This window comes from Symphalangus syndactylus, chromosome 5 (assembly GCF_028878055.3).
Source record: "Symphalangus syndactylus isolate Jambi chromosome 5, NHGRI_mSymSyn1-v2.1_pri, whole genome shotgun sequence".
NCBI classification, from domain to species: Eukaryota; Metazoa; Chordata; class Mammalia; order Primates; family Hylobatidae; genus Symphalangus; species Symphalangus syndactylus.
In genome coordinates this window covers 38,695,260-38,721,326 of record NC_072427.2, presented here as the reverse complement: position 1 = coordinate 38,721,326, position 26,067 = coordinate 38,695,260, and the positions used below count along the sequence as shown (strand labels likewise).

The 26,067-nt window shown below is 35.4% G+C and overlaps 1 protein-coding gene across 16 annotated transcripts in view; it reads left to right on the top strand.

The window, feature by feature from the left end:
* Positions 1 to 26,067, top strand: part of IQCH (IQ motif containing H) — a 256,651-nt gene that overhangs the window by 78,466 nt on the left and 152,118 nt on the right. For all 16 annotated transcript variants that reach the window (XR_010120697.1, XR_008657668.2, XM_055278015.2 and 13 more), the window contains 2 exons: positions 3,400 to 3,520; positions 10,785 to 10,913. Coding sequence is in view for 14 of the 16 variants with exons in the window: in XM_055278015.2 (XP_055133990.2) it covers positions 3,400 to 3,520; positions 10,785 to 10,913 (250 nt within the window). In the remaining 2 variants the exon portion in view is untranslated. The remainder of the gene's footprint in view (positions 1 to 3,399; positions 3,521 to 10,784; positions 10,914 to 26,067) is intronic.

The window sequence follows — 26,067 nt, the reverse complement described above, 5'->3', positions numbered from 1 at the left end:
TTGGCACGATTTCTTAAACTTTTGTCTTTTGTATTTCTACACTGCCTGAAATCTTTATAATGGGCATACATCATTTTTACCAAAATAATAAAATAGGATGGTTTTTCTATTTGAAAACAGTGGAAGCAAATATGCCAAAATATTAATAATAGTTAATTCTGGCTGATGGGAATATGATTGCTGTTTTCTTCTTTAAGTTTTTCTATATTTTTTACATTTTCAAAAATTTTTGGCTGGGTGCAGTGGTTCACACCTGTAATACCAACACTTTGGGAGGCCAAGGCAGGAGGATGGCTTGAGCTCAGGAGTTCAAGACCAGCCTGGGCAATATAGCAAAACCCTGTCTCTACAGAAAATACAAAAAATTAACCAGGTGTGTTGGTGCACAGCTGTGGTCCCAGCTACCTGGGAGGCTGAGGTGGGAGGATCATCTGAGCTCAGGAGGTGAAGGCTGCAGTGAGCTGTGATCGTGCCACTGAACTCCAGCCTGGGTGACAGAGTAAGGCCCCGTCTCAAAAAATTTTTTTTAAGCTATTATAGAAGATTTAGCATCAAGTGATAAAGTTCTGAATTCCAGTTGAGGAAATAATAATGAAAAACTAGCTGGAAGGGACATTGTTCTATTTATAATATGATTTATATTATATCATTATACAAACTACAAAGTATGGTTGCAGAATAAAATATAATAAAAAGCATGACAAAAGAAGCCACAGCAGATATTTGAATCCTTTCAGGTGATCAGCACATTCATAAAGCTGGTTTCTTTAATTTGCATCAGTCTCAATCTACCTTTCCAGTCTCATTCCCCCATCCTACCCTCCTTCTCATACCCGTACCCTATACTCCAGTCACATAGAGCCCCTCCTCGTCAGTGAAATCTTCATGCATAAAATATGCTGTTTTGCACCATTGCTACCACTTTTTCTACCTATAACTGTATCCTCTTCTCCACCTGATATAATTTAGTGCTTTCTTTAAGATGCAATTTAAATATCACTTACTGCAGTACAGCTTAACGTTGGCTACACATCAGAATCACCTGGGGAGCTTTCTAGAAATACCAAGGCCCAGGCCCCAGCCTAACCTATTCTGAGTTAATTGCCCAGGTTTGGGGCCCAGGCGGCAGTATTTTTAAAAAGCTCCCTGAGTGATTCTAATATACAGCTAGGGCTGAGAGTCGCTGCAAAGCCTTCTGCAATACAAGCAGGCAGAGTTAATTACTCCCTCTTCTATACTCCTACAGCCCTTAGCTTTTCCATTGCTCATGAAATTTAATGCTCAGCGTGTTAAAGTTACTGTTATATAGAAAGTGCTCAGTAAATGCTGAAGGTCGTTTCATTCCTTCACCCTCCAACCAAGCATACGCAGAAGTGATTATCCTTACCATGGATAAGGTAAGAGGACAGCAGAGTGGACAGATGTTTCCTATCCAGTGACACAATCTGAGGGATTTATTTCTGTCAACAAAAACACTACCTTCCATTCCCCAACACATACACATACACACACGTGCACACACACACTACACACACAGTCACCTCACTGCCTTTTCAGCATAGTTCTTCACTCTGGTTTTTACATTGTTTAGATTGATGCAATTGAAAGAATTAAAGCAGTGTTATGAATGTGCTGATTGCCTGACAGAGTCTGAACATCACCTGCCTACTGTCCTCTCCTTTGTGTCGTCCTTTATGTTGTGTTTTATGTTCGATCCTGCTACTTCAGCTTGCCAGAGCAGGTTGTCAGGTGTTCTTTGTCAAAGGCTTTCAGAAAATCCGGATAAATTATGCTCTGTGTCCTGAAACTGCCAAACCTATATTTTACATCATCACAGTGCTTGACAGTTTTATTTAAGTTGAATCTTTCTCTCTTCCTCCGATTTACCTTTGTCTCACTGATCCTTTTATCAATCAGACAAGTGGAGACCCTGCCACTTTTGATATTGAATATTCTCAGCTGTGTGCATGCCTGCTAGAGCACAGTGCATTGGATATTGCAGCCTCCCTGATTAAGAGGAGATCCTGGAAGCTACTCATGTCTGGAGATGAGGTGGGGAGAGGAGAGCTGAGGATAAGGGGAAGAAACCAATGTGGATCAGGAAGACCAGAGTCTCATAATAAATAAATCTTCTTATGAGTCCTGCACTCTCATTAAGGCGAGGCTGGTAGCACCTCCCTTTCCCCTTCTGACTCACCTGGGGAGAAACAGATTGCACTAATAGTCTACTCTTTCCTATTCAAAATACTGTTTTTATTTATTTACCAAACATCATCAAAGTGTTTAATGTTCATGGTGTTACCACATCCTGGCAGTGGGGGCCCTAACCCTTTGTTCAGACATTTCTCAGCTAATAGATACTTATTTTGTAAAGTGATTTTCTCCCTCTGGTCTTGAAGCTTTCCCTTTCTTTTTCCTTAAAGTCACTATGACCTTAATGGCAATAAGGTATTGTGCAACTGAGTCCAATGGCAAATTTTACCAATTTAAAATCAGATTAATTTCAGAATTGAATAATCTGTGCATATCTAGTATATTGTATGGCCTGAAACAAATCTACTAATCTTTATGTCTTGAGTTCTTTATTAGTTAAATAGCAAACTGTTACCTAGTTCCTTTGGAAGTTATGCAAATCAATTAATGTTTGGAAAATGACTTGAAGATTCAGTCTATAAATACCAAACAGTTGCATTTTCCCTGCTGAGAGAACCCAGGTAATTCATAAACTCCTATAATAAAGGTAAAAATAGTATAGTTGGACTATACAATCAAATGTGATTTATATGCAATATATGTAATCTTTAAAATCTAGAAACCATTTAATAGAAACAATTCATGTTTTGTAACTGTAATAAAAGCATTTTATGACTTTAGGAAAAGTAATTAGCTCCTATAACTGATCTAGATATTGTGTCTTTGTAACCATCTCTGAGATCTGCAAAAGAATCTACCCAGAATTAATATTGATTGATATGTTTATCTTTTAAGTCTTCCAGGTTTATTTTTTAACATTAACACTCTAACATTTATTTCCTGGGAAATTTTTTGGTACAAAACTTTGCTGTATTCAAAACCTTCTCTGTCAAGATTTAGCATTTGTATATTGTAGCCATTAAAATTGAACAAAATCTTAATAGTTCTTTTATTAACTACTATGTTGACTTTATATAGTGGAAATCACAACTTGTTAATTGGATTTAATTAACTATTTTAAATTACACAAACTCCTGACGGTAGTAGACAATAGCACAGGATATTCATAAGCAATAAAATTGGAGCTGATATTGCTACTTTATTAAAACTTAATGCAACTATTCATAACTTTATTGTTTACAAGAAGAAAACTGTGTTCACTGTGAAGGCAAAAATGTTTGCTGAAACAAATTTTTGATTATCTAGGTAAAGGTTCCGAAGTTAATCAAAGGGTCTACCATATCCAACCTCATGGTTCTGCCATCTTCTCATCACACAGATCCCTATTTCACTCCTATACCAGTCTTACAGGCAGATGCCCGCAAAGGTTAGTGATTCAATAGCCATTTTATGTGTTTAGGAATGTAAAAGAAAGAGGATTGAGGTAGGATCGGAGGCCTGAATTTGGACTCTGGCTCAGCCACTAATTCTCCTGGGTGGTCTCAGACAAGTCAGGTCCTCACTCTGGTCTGAGTTTCCTGCTCTGTAAATCAAAAGGTTGGACAAGACGATCTCTAGAGTCCCTTCCACCTGTAAAATTCATCATTCTATGGATTTAATATTGATTTAGATGGTGTTATTACTTATTAAAATGATCATTGTGTTTATGTAATAGCATTAGAATTTATTAAGTTTCTGAGCAGATCATTTTTGATATATTATTCTGGTAGCATTTAAAAAATTTATTTCAATACCCTATTATAAGGAAATATGAAGCCAGAATTAATGTAATTAGTGTTTAAACTATGCATGTTTTAGTCTAAACTCTAGTCTTGTGAAACAGTGGATTTTGTTTTTAAGCAAAGGATTTCATCTTTATCTCAGTATCTTTAGCACCTAGAACCATATCCAGCATTTTGTAGATACTAAGTGTAGGTTGAGTGAATAAGAAAATGAAAGAATAAGCAAGCGAGTGACCAAATACTGAATGTCCTAAGTGTAACCATCTCTACTATTCCCTGCTATTTAATTTAATTGACCAAAGTGTTAAAGAATGCCTAAGTGGATCCCTTTCCTATCTCAAATATAACTTAGTGAGATAGTCTTTAATTACTCCTTATCTCACCTTCTATCTGTTGTCTGGAATATTTAGGACCCAAAGCTGGTTCCCAAAAGTTCTTCTGCCACCTGGAAATTCAAAGCCCTCCAGCTTCTAGCTACTGTATCCTCTGTCTGCTGGTGGTAGATAACCTGAGATCATTATAAATCTCTGCATTTGTTAAGCTTCTCACAACTTTCCTTGTTATAAACCATTGTTCAGCAATCTTTGTGACATATGCTTTCTAGTTAGCTTATGTAATATTTACTTCCTGGGAATACTGAATAACACCAGCAGAGTGTTCCCATTTCTTGCTTTAATACCATCTTATATTCTTCCTGAGCCAAATTAGGATGAATGAAATAGTGAATGAATGAATGAATCGATATATCTCTCTATCTATCTATCTATCTATCTATCTATCTATCTATCTGCTCTGCTTTAGCAATAGAGACAATAAAAAATTGCCACAAAATAAAGGTAAATCTAGAATTTTGGCAACTTCATCCAGAAAAAAATTACATTTTCATTTCTAAATTATCTTCATGAGAACACATGGCCTACTGTCATATTAGGGATTAATAAATTAATCGGCATATATTTATTGAGTACCTGCAATATGTCTGGTATTGTGCAAGATACTATGAATGTCAGGAAGCCACAAGCCACAGAAATATAAATACAGTGTCTATATTTTTTTAGGTGTTTCTAATGCCCTTAAATGTTCTTTAAGCCTCACCCCAGATCTAGACAGGTCCAGAATGAGGCAAAAGACTAATAACATGCAGAAGAGAGAATCATTTTGAAAAATGAGCTTCAAGCTTTCCTACTTTTTCTTGAATACCTGGCTAAATCCAAAAAAGAAAGCTTTGCCCCACCCCTCCAAATGGTTAAGAATACAAGTTTTACATTACATAGACCAAATTTCATTTTGGCTCTGTGACCTGAAGCAAATGGCTCTCTGATCTTAGAAGAAACTCTGAACTCTATGAACAAGGTGTGCTTGATCTGGCCCTCACCTACATCTCCATTTCTTATCCCACTCAGCTCTCTCTATACTTAGCCACCTAGGCCTTCTCATCTTTATCAGGCGAAGCACATTTGCAGATCAGGCCTTCACAAGTGCCTTTTCCTCTGCCAGTAAAGGTCACTTCCTCAAGCACCTGTCCTTTTCCTTCAGAGATTATCACAATTTATCATAATATATTTATTTTAAATCTATTTAATATCTTCTTTACCACTAGAGTCTCCATGAGGTCTTTCTGGTTCACCACCACATCCCCAGCCCCCAGAATAGTTCTTGACACATAATAGGCACTTTATTAGTTAAATGAATGACAGAATGAATGAACTTCCAATTCCTAATCTATTCAACAGGAAAGTAAGAGTGGATTTAATAAAACATGGTGTTTTATTAAACATGGATGAGGATTTAATAAAACAATGGTGTTAAAGGATAACTTTCAAAAACAGCTAAAATCATGACTCTCATACAAACATAAAATGAACACAGGTCAAAGATTTTTATTTAATTCATCAGTTAACAACCAGTTCAAAAGCAAATCCAAAGAATGGACACATTTGTAGATCAGGAATATTGAAGTAAATTTGCAAATAAATGCAAAATTGGATTTCCCATAAGGAGAATTCCCCTTCACCAGACAGAATTTATTTTCATGTCTATAGATAAGAATTATTTGCATTTTGATCAGTTATTTACAAAGTAACCTCAATATCTACAGAGTTGTAAGTAGCCTAATCAAAGGCTAGGCTCAGATATTCACTGGAGACTTCAGGACTCTATTAAAAGGATATCCAGTGATCCCATTTGCTTATTCTAAAACTTAAAAAAAAATTCTTACAATCTTCTCCCCTTTTGACCAAAACAATCTCAAAAACCAAAAATTCACAGAATAAGGCTGGTCTCAGTAGGTTTGGTCTGATAATTCACATAGGTGGAGCAAGAATGTTCATTTACCATATAAGCCACCTTACATTTGCTTTGTTGGAAGTTTTTGTAGAGAATCTCAGCCTGAATAAAATCCCCTATTATTTGCTATCCCAAGACTAGGAAATCAAGCCCAAGAAACTCTGTTCATCAGATTTCAACTGCAGGACCTATAAATTTGGGTAAATTTCTCTCTTCTAGAAGTCCTCCAAATATCCTAAAGTTCTTAGGGCTGTAGCATGTGACCTTCCTTACCACCTATAAGGCTGAAAATCATGTAAGCCATATACCAGGCTAGTTTTTCTGGGAGGACTTTATAAGCATTGGCTCTATAACGCATCAACCTTGATTCTTTAAAAGTGACTCGTCAGCCGGGCACAGTGGTTCACACCTGTAATCCCAGCACTTTGGGAGGCCAAGGTGAGCATATCACCTGAGGTGAGGAGTTCGAAACCAGCCTGGCCAATATGGCGAAACCGCATCTCTACTAAAAATACAAAAATTAGCCAGGTGTGATGGCGGGCACCTGTAATCCCAGCTACTCGGGAGGCTGAGGCATGAGAATTGCTTGAACTCGGGAGGCAGAGGTACAGTGAGCCAAGATCATGACACTGCACTCCAGCCTGGGCAACAGAGAGAGACTCCGTCTCAAAAAAAAAAAAAGTAACTTGTCATACCTGATTAAATAAACATTATTCTCAAATATAAAATTCTAGGCAAGGCCTTGGTTGAATAGTGATTTTTCTAGTTATGTCTTAGTACAAAGAGAGCAGCAGTGAAACTATGTAAATTACTATATTGCCATGAAAAGTAGAGAATCAGAGTTTCTGAATTTGGGAGGTCCAGGGAGTACATTCAAAATATTACAAGTTTGATTTCTTTATTTTCTGGTAATTTTATGAATATTCAATTTATATGAGCACTTATTAATCTCTACAAGCCAATCAGAACAGAATTCCTTTATGATCTAATTTATTAATGCCATCTGGAGACAGGAAAACATTCTACACTCACAATGTGAGATAAGGAACTTCCTGAATTACAGATACAAAGACATACAGATAGAGTGTATATCCTCAATTCTACCATTTCAGCCACAGATAAATAGGGAATAAACACAGTGGCCAGGTGCAGTGGCTCATGCCTCTAATCCCAGCACTTTGGGAGGCTGCCAAGGTAGACAGATTGCTGGAGTCCGGGAGTTCGAGACCAGCCTGGGCAACGTGGCAAAACCCCAACCCCAACAAAAAAATACAAAAATGAACTGGGTATGGTGGTGAACCTGTAGTCTCAGCTACTCAGAAGGCTGAGGCGAGAGGATGGCTTGAGCCGTAGTGGCGGAGGTTGCAGTGAACTGAGATCATGCCACTGTACTCTAGCCTGGGCTACAGAGTGTCTAAAAAAAGAAAGAAAGAAAGAAAAAGAAAGAGAGAGAAAATAAACACAGAAACACAAAAAAGCTTACCAGTCCAGATATCAAAGAGTTGTTCTCCTTCCTTGTGAGCAAGAAATTCCTAATTTGAGCTCAAAATAGACAGATGGACAAAAACTAACAAACTGTATTCTCTGTAAGACATTAGATCATTTCCAGAGATCACCAAATTCCCAATCATGGCAGCTGCCAACAGGGAATAACTTGCCATCCATAAATGAACTAAAAAGCAAAACAAATTAATAGAGAGTAAAATTAAAATTAGAAAAACAAGAAACTTTAAATTAACCTGTGGAGGCCAAGAAAAATCATGCCTGGGCTTGGCTTCTTGTGAGATACATCATTTCTGATTATTTCGGGTGACCCTTTTGCTCATCTCAGTGGGAACTCCAAAACTGTTAAAGGATGTTTTTTTTTAAAGTAAAGTTATGACTCTTATATAAATATAAAATGAACACATGTCAAAGATTTTATTAGCTTATTAATTAAGTGAGGGAACTAGTAAGATGTTACAGTAAATTCAAAGGACAATCCAAATAGACACATTTATAAATCAAGAATATTTAAATAAATTTGCAAATGGATGCAAAACTGGCTTTTCAGGGAGTGGTCCTTCCATGTGTAAGAATTTAAATTTGCATGTGTATAGACAATAATTAGTGACATTCTTATCAGATTTCTACAAATGAACTTCAATCTTTACAGAATTATAAAATGGACAATTAAAAACAAAGATGCAGAGTGGCTCACACCTGGCACAGTGGCTCACACCTATAATCTCAGCACCTTGGGAGGCCAAGGCAGGAAGATTGCTTGAAGCCGGGAGTTCAAGACTAGCCTGGACAATATAGCGAGACCTAGTCTCTACATTAAAAAAAAAAAAAAAAAAAAAAAAAAAAGCCAGACATGATAGTGCTATTCCAATAGTTTCAGCTACCAAGGATAATGCAGGAGGATCACTTTAGCCTAGGCATTCAAGGGTGCAGTGAGCTATGATGGTGCCACTGCACTCCAACCTGATCAACAGAATGAGACCCTGTCTCTAAAAAAGCAAAACAAAACAAAGATGCATACAGAGTCCTCTAGGACTATAGGTCAGATAATCTTCAGAGGTTCCAGCATTTCAATGAAAAGATACTCAGTAATCTCTTCTGCTTATTCGAAAGTCTTAACTTTTTCCTTCCAATAGTAGATGGGCACACATATGTGTTTGTCTGAAATTAAGATAATTGCTTCAACCAGCACTAAAGCAAGAGTTAAAATCATGCTTATAGTCTTCAGAATTCTCAGAGAATGAAACTGACTCTTGAAATGAAAATATATTAAATTATAAGGAGACCTGTTTTTCACATCTGCAAAACAGGCAGAGTTCTTGGAAATGAAATTTGATATTTATAGGTGGAAAATATTTGTGAGGACAAAGAATTAGTCTTACAAGATTTTTAAAGTAGTTCAATCTAGTGTTATAAAAATTAAAACCTGAAGTACTAATTTCAAAAAGGTCCTAAAGTGTTATACTCTGGATCAGTAATTCTTAAGTGTTAAGAGTACAAAAGATTGGCCGGGCGTGGTGGCTCATGCCTGTAATCCCAGCACTTTGGGAGGCCGAGACGGGCGGATCACGAGGTCAGGAGATCGAGACCATCTTGGCTAACACGGTGAAACCTCGTTTCTACTAAAAATACAAAACGTTAGCCGAGCGTGTTGGCGGGTGCCTGTAGTCCCAGCTACTCGGGAGGCTGAGGCAGGAGAATGGCGTCAACCCAGGAGGCGGAGCTTGCAGTGAGCCGAGATCGCACCACTGCACTCCAACCTGGGGGCCACGGCGAGACTCCGTCTCAAAAAACAAAAACAAAACAAAACAAAACAAAAAGAGTACAAAAGATTAACCTGGAGTGCTTATTTAACGTGTATGTTACTGGGCCCCAATTCTAGTGGTTCTCTAACTTCAATGCACATGAATATCTCCTGGAGCCTTCAATAATGCAGATTCCCAGGCCCTGTCCTCAGAAGTTTGGACAGGTCTGAGTTGGGGCCCAGGCATCTCCGCTTTTAATAAGAAATTCTTCCCCTAAATGATTCTTCAGTAAGTAAACTGAAGATTTCTCTTTGGAATCATTGTTTTACAAGTGAACTAGTTTTCAGCTCTCCAACCCTTCAGTGATCATTCTACTGAATTCCTATAACACTAGACTAACATTCTTAACAGTAATATAATATAGAGGTCATAAGGTAAATGGAAATAGCATTGGTCCCTCTTGGAAGGGACCAAGTTGTGTGCCAAATTCGTCAACTTAGGCCAACTTGAATACACAGTTTGTATTCCAGGATTTTGTTGAGACCCAGAGTTCTTTACTTACTTTCTATTATGTAAAAGAGCAACAAGAAACTGAAGCCCTACCACAAATTTATTGCAAGTAGTCCCCAAGTTTCTAGGTTTCTGGCTTCAATACAGTAGATCCACCTTAACAAAAGTTTTCCCTCTAACAGCAGGCTTGGGTCAATCATTCATTGACTTATTCATTTGTTTATTTATTTAATGATGTCTCTTATCCTTTAAAAGATTTGGCACCAGCCATGCTAACACAGTATGAATGCTAGGAATTGTAAATTAGTTACATTAATACTAACCATTTTGCCCAGTTGTATTAAAATAACCTATCTGAGCATTAACATCTTCTGGTGATATGAGAAATGTCTAAAAATAACTCCTTATTTTATAAAGCATGACTGATTATACAACAGGGGCATGGTTTCAAGTACACAGATTTCCTTCTTTTGGAATAAAGGATCTCCTTAGTTATTAAGAATCTGTGCCTGATTTCTCTGAATTTTAAAAAGAGTAATAATATTACCAATGATTGAAAATATCATAAGTATAAAGAAGTTTTAGTTTGCCTTGAAATTATATTTCCATCTTAAAATGAAATTACTTTAGTGCAATTTTATTTCATATTACTGCCATTGGAAATGACATTTTTCCTTGGGTTAGAATATTACATTTAAATGAATGTGTACTGTAGCTATTTTTTTATACAAAGGATTAAGGCACTAGACGTACCCTCACAAATAAGATGATGAATGGAGTAAGTTACACTTGTGAAATTTGTAGAGCCCAGACTTTGTGGAATTGCTTGGAATTAAACTCACATTTTATTAATGTTTCTTTTTAGGGATTTTAAGTATGATAGAACAAGGGCTGATTCCACCAACAGCAAGGATTACCTTTCAGAATCCACCCATTACACACAGAGCAGCTCCTCTGCATAGTTTTGATGAAGCACGTAAGATTCCAAATGCAGGTAAGACACTCATGCATCTCTGTTCAGTTGAGGACACACAGAAATTATCTCTGCCCCAGATCTAGCCTTCTAGTAGCCAACTTTTGTCCTCAATAATAGGACAAGATGAAAGTTGTAATCATCCTGGGTTTCACTTTAGTAAATAAATTAACTTTAGCCATCTTTGTAAATTACATATTGAGGGCCTGTGTTCTATGTGTGTGTTAGAAGGTTCATATTTTCAAAGGGCTTACAGTCTGGCAGGGGAAACGATAGATACAATAAAGATAAATAATAATATAAAGTAACATGAAATAAAAACCAAATGGACATTAAAGTCTAGTGCTACAGGAGTTCAGAGTAATAATTGCTGAGGGTTGACATAATGGAAGAAGATTTCAAAGAAAATACTGGAAGAAATAGGGTGCTAGAGAGAAGCACCGACCTGGGAATCTAGTAACTCATTGCAGAATCTTGGGCAAACATTTATTTTCTCTGGGCTGCAGTTTTCCCAGTCATAAAATGATAGGTTTTGGCTGAATTAATTCATCTTTAATTATTTGTTATATAAATAATTTTTTCCTAAACATTTAAAAATAAGTAAATATTTGTTGAATTCTTGTTTTATCCAAAGTAGCATCTAGGTGCTGGAGATCCAGCAGAAAATGTCAGACAACATTTCTGTTCTCATTGTGCTTGTATTCTAGAGGGAGACAGATAATAAGCAGATAAGTAAATGAGAATTTAAGCTAGTGATAAATGTAGAAATAAAACAATATGGGTTACAGAATGATAAGGAGGGGGCTACTTTGTTTGTGAGGGAAGGGTCAGGGAATGTCTCTCAGAAGATACATGAGGCTTGAGCTGAGATTCAAATGATGAAGGAAAGCCAGTCATATAAAGATCTAGGGAAGAGCATTTTAGATATATGACAGCACAGGGACAAAGGCCCTGAGGACTAAGAGGGAATGAGCAAGAAGGCTAAACCATGAGCAAGGGAGAGAAAGGGAAGAGGTGAGGGTAGAGAGGTAGAGAGGGATTATGTGCTGTAGGCTAGAGCAAAGACTATGAGTTGTCCTCAATATTTATTCTTCCCTACCTCCGTAGTAATAGAGCTGTGGGTCGGCACATGTCATTTTAACTAAAGACATTTCCCAGGCTTACTTGCAGCTGTGTGTGCCACGTGAGGAAGCTGTGGACAATGAAGATGTTAAGCAGAAGTAGAGTGAAAAAGTTCTGGACTGTGCCCTTAAGAGAAAAGAAGCCTAGCCCCTCTTTTGCCTTTCCTTCCTCTTGCTAGCTAGGTTGCAAATGTGATGATGAAACTTGGGCATGCATTTTGGAGCCAGAGATGGAACTCCATGTTGAGTCTTGCAGAACTGCCCTGCCAACCCAGGACTGTCTTCCTTTGAACTGTGTATGAGAGATAAAGAACTCTTAATTTATTTAAACCACTCAGTGTATCTTTAAGATCTTTCTTTTTAAATACCTTAGACTATACCAGAATCAGCATGGCAGCCTTCCAAACCATAGTGAAGAGATACATTTAATTCTGCTGACAGAGAGAACCCACTGAAGGATTTAAACAGAGTATGAGATGATCTGATATATGTTTTAATAACCACTTTGCAGATAACAAATCATAGGGGGAGCATGGAGACTAGTTAAATGACTATTGCTATAAACCAGGTGAGAGATAATGGTGGATATGAGGAGGATGGTATCAATGGAGATGAAGAGAAGTGAGCAAATTCAGGTTACATTTTGGTGGAAGCTTGAGGACTGACTGTTGGATAGGAGTGAGGGAAAGAGAGGCATCAAGGATAAATATGTATGAATATATGAATGAATATCCGTGAATGTGCTTCAATTTTGTATTCATTCTACTGTTGATGGGAATTTTAGTGGTTTATATTATAGAGCTATTAGGAATAATACTACTATGAGCATTCTTTTTTTTTTTTTTTGAGATGGAGTCTTGCTCTGTCACCCAGGCTGGAGTGCAGTGGTGCGATCTCCACCTCCTGGGTTTAAGCAATTCTCCTGTCTTAGCCTCCTGAGTAGCTGGGACTACAGGCATACGCCAGCACGCCCAGCTAATTTTTGTATTTTTAGTAGAGACGGAGTTTCACCATATTGGTCAGACTGGTCTCGAACTCCTGACCTCAGGTGACCCACCCATCTTGGCCTCCCAAAGTGCTGGGATTACAGGCGTGAGCCACCATGCCCAGCCATTATGAGCATTCTTGTACTTTTAATGCCTTAATTATTAATTCTTGCCTTTTAATGCACATATGTAGGTATCTTTTAATGCACTTATGTAGCATTTCCGTTGAAGATATATTAAAAAGTGGAATTGCTGAGTCTTAGTGTTTATATATATGCTCAGATTTAATAGATACTGCCTAACAGTTTTCTAATGTGGTTATACTGACTTATTTTCCTACTAGCAGTATATGAGTGTTCCAGAATATTCATCTCTGTCAACACTTGACATTTCAGTTTTTAAAACTTTAGCCATCCTGAAGAGTCTGTTGTGGTATGTTTTTGTGGGTTTAATTTCTACTTTCCTGATGACCAGTAAAATTGAGCAAGTTGTTTTGATAACGCGTATCGATCATTTGAGTATCCTCTCTTGTAAGGTGATTTAAGACTTTAACCCTTGTTTTTTTTTTGAAATTGGATTGTCTTTCTTTTTCTTAGTGATTTATAGGAATTACTAGATATTCTGGATACTAATTTTTTATCAGTTATATGCATTGCAAATAATTTTTCCTACCCTGTGGCTTGGCATTTCACTGTTAATATTTTTTTTTTTTTACTTTTCATTTTGAGATAATGGTAGATTCACATGTAGTCGTAAGAAATAATGCAGAGAGATGATTTGTACTCTTTACACAGTTTTCCCCAATAGTAACATGTTGCAAAACTATAATATCACAAGTAGAATATTGATACAGGCAAGATATAGAACAGTTTCATTACCACAAGGATTCCTCATAGTGCCCTTTTATAGCCATACCTGCTTCTCTCCAGCCCTACACCCCCTTAGTCCGTGGCAACCAATAATCTATTCTGTGTTTCTATAGTTTTGTCATTTCAAGCATGTTACATAAACGGACAATTCTAAATCATCCATTTCGTCTAATACAGTGATTTTTAGGACTGGCTTTTTTCATTCAATATAATTCTCTAGAGAGTCATTCAGGTTATATTAATAGTTTATTCCTTTTAGTTAATAGGTTATATTAATAATTATATGTAATTACATTAATACTTTATTGCTATTATTGATAATTTAGTCCTTATATTGATAGTGTATTCCTTTTTATTGCTGAGCAGAATTCCATTTTAGAATGTACCACAGTTGTTAAACCATTCACCTGTTGACATATGGATTGTATCCAGTTTTGAGCTACTATTAATAAAGCTGTCATAAACATTTGTATACAGTTTTTATTACACATATGTTTTTATTTCTTTAGAATAAATGCCCAGGAGTATAATTGCTGGGTCTTACGATAATTGCATTTTTATTTCCTCTGCATATATTTGGAGCCATGTCATACAGTGTTACCACTTTTGTTTTAACCATCAAATATAATTTAGAAAACTAAAGAAGAAAAAGAAAGTCTGTTGTTTTTATCCTATTTTTGCTTATCATATTCTTTCTTTTTTCCTAATGTTCCCAAGATTTTTTAACTTTATCATTTGCTTTCTGTTTAGAGAATTTTCTTTAGCCATTCTTTTAGAGTCAGTATACTCATGAAAAATTATCTTCATTTTCCTTAATCTTAGAATGTCTTGCTTTCCCTCCTTATTCCTGAAGGATATTTTCACTAGATATAGGATTCTGAGTTGACAATTCTTTTCTTTCAGCACTTGGGGGAAAAAAAAGTTGTGCCACATGCTTTTTGGCTTCCATGATATCTGAAGAGATCTGCTTTTGAATTGTTTTTCTCCTGCAGATAAGGTGTTGATTTTCTCCTGCTGCTTTTAATTTTTGTTCTCAATTTTTAGTTTTCAGAAGTTTGACTATGATGTATCTTGGTGTGGATTTCTTTAGGTTTATTCTGTTTTAGTTCGGCTCGCATCTTGAGTCTGTAGGTTTATGTCTATTGCCAGATTTAGGAAGCTTTCAGCCATTAATTCTTGTGTACTTTTTTTCAGCCTTGACCTCTACCTCCTCTTTATCTAGGACTATGATGATACAAATGTTTGATATAGTCTCACAGGTCCTTGAGGCTGTGTTCTCTTTTCTAGTCTGTTTTTTCTCTTTTGTTCAGATTGGATAATTTCTATTTTTCTGTCTTCTAGTCTCATCCACTGGATTTTGTATTTAGGTTACTGTAGTTTTCAGTCCTAAAATTTTCGTTTGGTTCCTTTTTATATATTATGTTTCTTTGTGAAGACTTTCTGTTCCTTTTCTAAGACTATATTTTTCATTTGTTTCCAGACTGTCTGCAATTGCTTGTGGAAGGATTTTTATGGTGGCTGCTTTAAAATCTTTGTCAGATAATTCTAACATCCTTGTCATCTCACTGTTGGTATCTGTTCATTATCTTTCTTCATTCAGTTTGAGGTCTTTCTGGTTCTTGGTATGACGAGTAATTTTCTTTCTTTCTTTTTTTTTTTTTTTTTTTGAGACGGAGTCTTGCTCTGTCACCCAGGCTGGAGTGCAGTGACACGATCTCAGCTCACTGCAAGCTCCGTCTCCCGGGTTCACGCCATTCTCCTGCCTCAGCCTCCCGAGTAGCTGGGACTACAGGCGCCCGCCACTGCACCTGGCTAATGTTTTGTATTTTTAGTAGAGACAGGGTTTCACCGTGGTCTCGATCTCCTGACCTCGTGATCCATTCGCCTCGGCCGCCAAAAGTGCTGGGATTACAGGCGTGAGCCACCGCACCCAGCCTATGATGAGTAGTTTTCAGTTGAAATCTTAACATTTTGAATATTATGAGACTCTGTTTCTTATTTAAATCTGTTTTTAGCTAGTTCTCCTGAGACCCTTATTTATTCCCCATACATTTAAGGAATAAGTCCAATTAAATGTGAAATATCATCCCGTTTATGAATTGCTGGATTTCATTTGCTAATATTTTGGTTTTGATTTTTGCATGTTTGTTCATATGTGAGACTGGCCTAAATTTATTCCTTTCCTGTAATGTTTTCCTTAGGTTTTAATATCAATGTTAGTTTTGCCACAGTAAGTGAGTGTGATCTTTTTTTATATTCTCTGGAAGAGTTTTGATGCAACTGGTACTATTTCTTTCTTAAATGTTTGGAATAATTTACCAGTGAATCCATTTCGTTTTCTTTGGAAATAGGCTTAGAATTGAGGATTTAATTTCTTTAACAAATACAGGACTTTTTTGGTTATTTTGTCTGTGTCAGTTTAATAAGTTAATTTTGTGCAAGGAATTTGTCCATTTCATCTAAATTTTGTAATTTATTACAATAAAGTTGTTTACAGTATTCTCTATTTTTGTAATGTCTGTAGGATCTGTGATGATGTGCTTTCTCATTCCTATTGTTGGTTACTTCTACCTTTCTCTTTTTTTTTTATCAGTATCTCTAGGTGTTTATTGATTTTTTGGTATTTTCAAAGAATCAGATTTTGACCTTATTGATCCTTTCTACTATATATTTTTAGTTTGATTGGCATAAGTTATCTTTACCATTTCTTCACTTTCTTTGCTTTTAATTTTTTTATTTGTTTAAACTATTGGCACACATGCTTAGCTTATTAAGTTTCAAGTGTTATTTGTTTCTGATATATAAATTGAAGGCTATAAATTTCATACAAAGCCCTACTTTAGTAAGTTTTGTTATGTCATGTTTTCATTATCATGTAATTCAGATTATTTCCTTATTTCCATTTTCATTTCTTCTTTGACTCATGGGATATTTAGAAGTGTATACAACTGAGTAGTTCTTAGCCATCTTTTTCATTATTGATTTATAGCCTAATTTCATTATTTAGAGAGCATATTCTATATGTTTTTAGTTATTTGAAATCTGACTTGCTTTTTGACCCTAGCTTATGAAGACTTATGTCTTCATATGTAAACTGTCCATGTGCATTTGAAAATATGTTTTGTATTTGTTGGATGCAGTTTTCTGCATATATTCAATTAATTTAACTTAATCATGTTATTCAAATCTACCTCTATTAATTTTTGCCTATTTTATCAATTGCCAAGAAAGATATGTTAAAAGTCTCAAGCTATGCTTGTAAATTTGTCTATTTCTCTTTATTTGTTAGTTCTACCAGTTTTTTCTTCGTATCACACATATCTTTAATTTAGTCCTTTACAGAAAGAATCTTTTTCCCATAAAAAGCAAGAATTAAGTGCACATCATTTTAAATAGGAGTGAACAAACTTTTTTTTGTAAAGGGCCAGGTAGGAAATATTGTAGGCATTGAATGCCACATGTTATCTCTGTCATATATTCTTCTCCTTTTATTTAAACATCTTTTAAAAATATAGCAACAGTTCTTAGCTTGAGAGTCATACAAAAACAGACTGCAGGCCAGATTTGGCATATGGACCATAGTTTGCCAACTCCTGACTTTAAGTATTAAAATTAATGTGTTCCAGGCCGGGCGGGGTGGCCCAAGCCTGTAATCCCAGCACTTTGGGAGGCCGAGGCGGGCGGATCACGAGGTCAGCAGATCAAGACCAGCCTGGCTAATCTGGTGAAACCTCATCTCTACTAAAAATACAAAAAAATTAGCCGGGCGTGGTGGCGGGCGCCTGTAGTCCCAGCTACTCAGGAGGCTGAGGCAGGAGAATGGCGTGAACTCGGGAGGCAGAGCTTGCAGTGAGCCGAGATTGCGCCACTGAACTCCAGCCTGGGCGACAGAGCAAGACGCCGTCTCAAAAAAATATAAATTAATGTGTTCCAGTAATTATATCAAAAACAAAATAAAATAAAAATCAATTGGTATATTTGCACACCTGCAATATGCTCAGGGACAAAAATATAAAATAAATATAATATAGCTACTATCGAGAAATTAGATAGTATAATTAGAACAAATGTACACATGAAAAAGACAATATTAAATACAAAACGATATATTCTGAGCATTTTTAATAGCTAAATCTTATAGTTAAAACAGAGAATGGGGAGTACATGAAGGGCATAGCTAATGAGCAGCAGAAAAGTTAGATAATAGAGGATCACTGAAAGTCTTTATGGATAGAGACCTCTTTGAACTGGACCTTGAGACATGAAATAACAGAGAAAATAGAAAATAACATGAGCATAAGTGAAAGGGAATTTGGAACTTGTGGGGCAATGAAGGTAACCACAACAACAAAACCCAAAACAAGTTCAACTTCCAACCTCACCCAGTCACACACCCTAATGACTTAGAAGAAGAAGACTGCCATTTCCAGGCATAAATGCTATTTACCTCGGTTTTCACTGTTTTAAGCCCTATGTCTGGCAATTAGTAGAAGTTGTGAGACACAAAAAGCAGCTCACTGTCGAGAGACAGATCTGCAGAACCAGACTCAGAGACTAGATATTGCAGCTATTAGACAGGGAATTTAAAATAACTATGATTAATATGTTAAAGACTAAGTGGAAAAATGAGACAACATGGGTGAACTGCTAGAGGTTTTCAGCAGGGAGTTGAACAGTGTAAGAAAGAATCAAATAGAAATGTTATAAATAAAACATTTATATGGGAACATATAAAGAATGGCTTCAATGGTTTCATCAGTAGAATAAACACAACTGAGGAAAAAAAGATCAGTGAACTTAAGGATAAGTCAAATGAAATTACACAATTGAAACACAAAGAGGAAGAAAAGCAACAATAACAGAGCAATTGATAACCATGGGACAATAGCAAACATTTTAATATGTGTGGAATTGGAATCTCAGAAGAACAGAGAATAGGGCAGAAGAAATATTTGAAGAGAAAATGGCCAAGAATTTTACCAAAGTGATGAAAGACGTCAAACCACAGATCCAGGAAGCCCACAAACAAGATAAATACAACACACACACAAACACACACACACACACACACACACACAGAATCATCGTATTCAAACTGCTGAGAATAAAAATTAAGAGAAAACCTTGAAGATAGCCAAACTAGAAATGCACATTACATACAGAGGAACAAAGATAAAAATTACAGTATTCTTTTCATGAAACACTATGCAAGTCAGTAAATAATACAGTGACATCTTTAAAGGGCTGAAAGAAAAAGAAGTTGTCAGAATTTTACTTCCAACAAAAATATTTTTCAAAAGTGAAGGAGAAATAGACTTCTTTAGACAAATAAAAAGAGATAATTCATTACCAGCAGAACTGCCCTATAGAATATGTTAAAAGAAGTTTCTCAGGCAGAAGGACTGTAATACTGGAGAGAAATTTGGGTATATACAAAGAAATGAAGAAACCTGGAAATGACTAAAATGAAGGTAAATATAAAATACCTGTTTCCTTATGTTTAATTTCTCCAAAAGATAACTGACTATAATTCAGGGGTCAACAAACTTACTCTTTAAAGGACTAGATAGGAAATAAGACTAGGTAGTAAATAATGTAATGTTTTGTTCCTTTGCAAGTTTCTTTGCATCTTCTTTTCTTCCTTATTTTTTCTTTTGCTGCCTCCTCCTTCTTCTTCTCTTTCTCCTCATCCTTTTCCCCCTTCTCCTCTTCCTTCTTCTACTTCTTGATCCTTTAAGAATGTAAAAACCATTCTTACCTCAAAGGCCATATAAATACTGTGAGCTTGATATGGACTATGGGCCATATTTTGCTAACCCATATTATTAGCAATGTATTGTGGCTTCATGGCATATGTAAAAGTAAAATATATGACAACAATAACACAAGGATGAGGGAGAAATTGATATATAACAATATATTGTTATAAGATCCTTATACATGAAATGGTCTAATATTATTTGAAGATATATTGATTAATTAAAAGATGTTTTGTGTATCCTGAACAACCATTAAAATATTTGAAAAAGAGGTTTAAATAATAATTTATGTAGAGATAAAATGGAATCATAAAAATACTTATTTACTCCAAAAGCAGAAAATTTGTGAAAATCATAATTTTCTTTGGAAAAATTGATCCTTTTATCATTAATGTACCTCTTTATTCCTGTTAATGTGTCTTCATCTGATAGTAATAGAGCCAATCCAGCTTTCTTTTCATTATTGTTTGTATATCTTTTTCCATCTTTCTCCTTTTTATTAATTTTTAATTTACATTTAAAAATGTAACAAATCCATGGAACAAATAGAAAGCTAACAAGATGTTAAATTTTAATGCAGCCATATGTATTAGTCTGTTTTCACACTGCTATAAAGAACTTCCCTGAGACTGGGTACTTTATAAAGGAAAGAGGCTTAATTGACTCACAGTTCCGCATGGCTGGGGAGGCCTCAGGAAACTTACAATTATGGCAGAATGGGAAGCAGGAACATCTTACATGGTAGCAGGCAAGAGAGAAGAGCAGGGGAAACTGCCACTTAAAAACTCATCAAATCTTGTGAGAAGTCACTCACTGTCATGAGAACAGCATGGGAGAATCTGCCCCTGTGATCTATTCACCTCCCACCAGGTCCTTCCCCCAGCAAGTGGGGTTTACAGTTTAGATTACAATTTGAGATGAGATTTGGGTGGGGACACAGGCAAACCATATCACCATATTAAGAATTATAGGCAATCTTTGCATAGTGGTGTGGGACCACACAAATGACTGTGTAAGCAGAAACCCTGCCAGGTAATTTAGAGTCAATAGGAAAAATTACAGTTGTTTCATGATCTTTAAGATTTTTGTCAAAACATTAAAAACTTTCTTCGTCTATTATAACTATGTAGGGCCACGAAAAAAATAGCAAAATTTATATTTATTTAATATCCTATTATTCTAAACATTAGAAACATTGAAAATAAAGTGTTTTCTTTGTTAAAAAAATAATAGTTTAAATAGTGCTTGCCTTTTTCTTCTTATTATTAACTTATGATATGGAGTGATAATCTTTACTGTGGCTTGGTGCATTGTCATACTTCTTTCTAACTTTGAATCAGCTTCCAACTTTTTATTCTTTTCACTTTTAATATTATGAAATATCTCTGAGTTCCTTTAATATGAAATTTCTTTCTGGCATCACATCCTCTCAAACATGTACTTTCATCACAACTACTTTCCTCATGTATGTCAGTAAGTTAACCTTGACTAAGTTCTTCCAGATGCATTACTAGAGTCTTTCAAATGGTGGCATTGTCTACATTCCCACAGTCAGCTATTTCTTCTATAATTCTACTTACAATATATTTCAGTTTCACTTTGAGGACTATCAGTTTTCATTCTTTCGGTGTACTTTTAACCTCCTTAACCAACTCTGTCTTTCATTTGTACATTTTTTGTGAAAAAAAAAATGATGTGGATTTATCACTGGGAGTCAAAGAGGCAATACTACTACATTCTTTAGTCTGTATGCAAACTCAAAAACAGATGCACAGTGACCAATGACTGACAGACTTTGAATGGAATGACTTGAATGGTCACTGACCTTGATATGTATCTGTCACTTATGTAGTGATTTGTGGAATAGAGTTCTAGCAGCAAATTTATATTTTATGCAATTACAATTTTATGTAACTGGAATTTAAACTATGTTGGGGTACTGATGTTATTTAACTAAACTGTAATAACTAGAATTTGTACATACTGGAACAGTGCAAAGTGAAGGCTATCTTTACATTAAGTGTGAATGTTCTAAATACACCAATTAAAAGACAGAGATTGTCAGATTGGATAAATAAGCAAGACCCAACTGTATGTAGTCTCTAAGAATTGCAATTTAAATGTCAAGACAGATAGGTTAAAATAAGATTAGGGTGACAAATCTTTCTATAGAATTCCAAATAATGTATTTATTTTTATTTATTTGTTTTTGAGATGAACTTTCACTCTTGTTGCCCAGGCTAGAGTGCAATGGCGCAATCTCGGCTCACTGCAACCTCTGCCTCCTGGATTCAAGCGATTCTCCTGCCTCAGCCTCCCAAGTACCTGTGATTACAGGCACCCATCACCACGCCTGATTAATTTTTTGTATTTTTAGTAGAGACGAGGTTTCACCGTGTTGGCCAGGCTAGTCTCAAACTCCTGACCTCAGGTGATGCACCCATCTCGGCCTACCAAAGTGCTGGGATTACAGCCATGAGCCAGCGTGCCCAGCCCCAAGTAATTTAAACAGTTACCTCCTCCTCCAGGAAATGGAGCTTATTTATCCACCCCTCCCCTCTCTTTGAATGTGAGTTGGATTTAGTGATTCACATCCAAATAATAGAGTACAGAAAGAAGAAAAACAGAAAATCTGCAATGGAGAAACCTGCAAACCTGCCTTAACCAAATGACCAAGGATAATATCATTAGTCAAAATTCATGTTGATATCATGTGCCCCCTAATATGATATGATGAGGAAGGACTTCACCTTTATGTTATTCTGCCCCAACAACCTATAACTACAGAAAAACTATGAGAAAAACATCAGACAAACCCAAATTTCAGACATTCTACAAAATACCTGACCATACTCCTCAATACTGTCACGGTCATGAAAACAGGGAAAGACTGACAAACTGTCACAGACCAGAGGAGCCTAAGGAGACATGATGACTAAATACAATGAGATATCCTGGAAAAGATCCTGAAACAGTAAGAAGACGTGAGTGTAAAAACTAGTAAAATCTGAATGAAGTCTTGAGTTTAGTTAATAATAATGTATCAATGATGGTTTCTTGCTTTTGACAAATGGACCACGGTAATAGAATATGTTAACATTAAGGGAAACTGAATGCAGGTATACAGGACCATTCTAGATTATCTTTGCAACTTTTCTGTATCTAAAATTATTCCAAAATAAAAAGTTTATATATTTGTAATTCAAAAGTAAATTATAGGACTAGACGCAAATTAAATGTAAATTAAAAATTAATAAAAAGGAGAAAGATGGAAAAAGATACCATACAAACAATAATAAAAAGAAAGCTGGATTGGCTCTATTACTATCAGATGAAGACACATTAACAGGAATAAAGAGGTACATTAATGATAAAAGGATCAATCCAGCAAGAAGACATACATTCCTAAATGTGTATTTACTTAAAAACAGAAATATAAAATATATGAAGCAAAAATTAATAAAACAGAAATAATAAATCCAGAATTATATCTCACAATAATCAATAGAACTAGGAACCCCCCCCAAAAAATAATACTCTAGAACAGTGGTCCCCAACCTTTTTGACACCAGGGACCAGTTTTCTGGGAAATAATTTTTCCACAGACAAGAGGTGGGGAGGAATAGTTTCAGGATGGAACTGTTCCACCTTAGATAATCAGGCATTCGATTCTCATAAGGAGCATGCAACCTAGATCCCTCATATGTGCAGTTCACAACAGTGTTCTTTCTCCTATGAAAATCTAATGCTGCTGCTGATCTGACAGGAGGCGTGAACTCAGATGGTAATGCTTGCTCACCTGCCACTCGCCTCCTGTTGTGTAGCTCAGTTCCTAATGGGCCACAGTACGCAGTCTGTGGCCTGTGGGTTAGGGACCCCTGCTATAGAAGACTATAATAGAACAGTATTATAGGCCATGTAGACCATAGATCATTATAGACCATTAAAACACAACAGAACACGTATTTACTTCAAATGCACATGGAACATTCACCAAAATAGACCATATTCTGGACTATAAAACAAATATTAACAAATTTAAAATAGTTAAAATCTTACACATTATGTTCTCTGACCTTAACAGAATTAAACTAAAAAGTAGAAAATCCCCCAAATGCAAAAACACGCTTCTAAATAACCCATGGATCAAAGAGGAAGTCACAAGGATATTAAAAAAAATATTTTGAATTAAATGGGAATGACCACACAACATATTGAAATTTGTAAGATGCAGCTAAAGTAGTGCTTAAGAAAAATTTTTAACATTAAATACTTTTATTAGAAAAGAAGAAATATCTCAGATTAATGATCTAAGCTCCCACTCTAAAAAGCCAGAAAAAGAAAAGCAAATTATACCCAAGCAAGCAGCAGATGGAAATAATAGAGACAAAAGTAGAAGTCAGTGAAATGGAAAATAGAAAAAAAAAAAAAAAAAAGGAATTCAGTGAAACCAAACTGTGTTTCATGGAATATTTTTATAAAATTGGTCAGCCTCTAGCCAGACTAACCAAGATTAAAAGAGAGAAGGCACAAATGACCAATATCAGGAACAAAAGAGGAGACATCATTACAAATCCTGTAGACATTTAAAAGATGATAAGAGAACATTATAAACAACTTTATGCCTATAATGTTGACAGCTTATATTGATGGACAAATTCTTTGAAAGACAGATACTACCTAAGCTCACTCCAGAAGAAATATATAACCTGATTAGTCCTATATTTATTAAAGAAATTGACTTAGTACTTAAAAACATTGTAAGAAAAAAATGATACCATATGGCGTCACTGGTGAATTCTACCAAACAATTACGAAAGAAATATTACCAATGTTACAGAAACTCTTCCTGAAAAATAGAATAGAAAGAAACACTTCCCAGATAATTTTATGAAGCTATCATCACCCTGACACCACAACCAAAGACTTTAGAAAAAACTACAGCTCAGTATTCTTTATGAAAACAGATACAAAAGTCCTTCACAAAATATAGCAAATTGAATCTAGTGCTCTCTCTGTATATATATAGATATATATTTATATATAGATATATATGTTTATATATATAGAGAGAGATTATGTATTTTATATATATTACATCATGACCATGTGGGGTTTATCCTAGGAATGCAAGGCTGTTTCAACATTTAAATATCAATCATTATAAGTCATCATATGAATAGACTGAAGAAGAAAAACTATATAACCATCTCAATTTAAAAAAGATCAACATCCATTTGTATCAAAAACCCTAAGAAAATTAAGGATACAAGGGAACTTCCTCAAGCAGATAAAAGGATCTCTACAACTAATATCACAATAGTGTTTGAATGAATGCTTTTCATCTAAGATCAGGAACAAGACATGGTTGTGCACTCTCACCACTTCTATTCAACATTGTACTGAAGTTCCTAGCCAATGCAGTGAGGTAAGAAAAAGAAACAAAAGACATGCAGATTGGAAAGGAAGAAATAAAACTCTCTTTGCAAACAGCACAATTACTGCATAGAAACTCGCAAGCCATCATGCGTGCGCGCACACACACACACACACACACACACAAAAGCTACTAGAACTAACAAGGAAGGTTTGAGGACACAAGATTAACATACAAAAATAAATTGAATTTCAATTTGTTAGAAATGAACAATTGGAAATTGAATATTTAAAAAACACCATTAACATAACACCAAAAATTAAATACTTAGGTATAAAGCTAACAAATATTTGCAAACATAGTGATGCTGGATGCTATAAAACACTAATGAAAAAAGTTAAAAGAAGACCTAAATAAATTGGAAAGATTAGCCATGTTCATAGATTAGAAGACTCAATATTTTTATAATTAATTTTCCCCAAATTGATCTATAAATTCAATGCAGTCCCAATCAGGATCTCAGTAAGATTTTTTGTAGATATTGAAAAGCTGATTCTAAAGTTTGTAGAAAGGGCAAGGAGCTACAATAGCTAGTACAATTTTGAAAAAGGAAAACAGCATTGGAGGACTCTTGTTATCTGAGTTAATATAAAGCTACAGTAATCAGGACCGTGTGGTATTGGCAAAAGGATAAACACAGAGATCAATGGAACAGAGTAAAGAGTACAGAAATAGAACCACAAATACCTGGTCAATTCATTTTTGACAAAGATGCAAAGGCAATTCAGTGGAGAAGGCATAATTTTTTCAACAAATTGTGCTGGAAGAACTGGACATTTATATAAAACGGAAAAAAGAACCTTAACCCATTTCTTGCACCATGTACAAAAATTAACCCAAAATGGTTTATAAAATTAAATATACAGCCTAAACTATAAAACTTTCGGAAGAAAACGAAGGGGAAAATGTTTTGTGTTCTTGAGTTAGGCAAAGATTTCTTACATACCACACCAAAGGCAAAATCCATAAAATGAAAAACTGGATACATTGGACTTCATCAAAA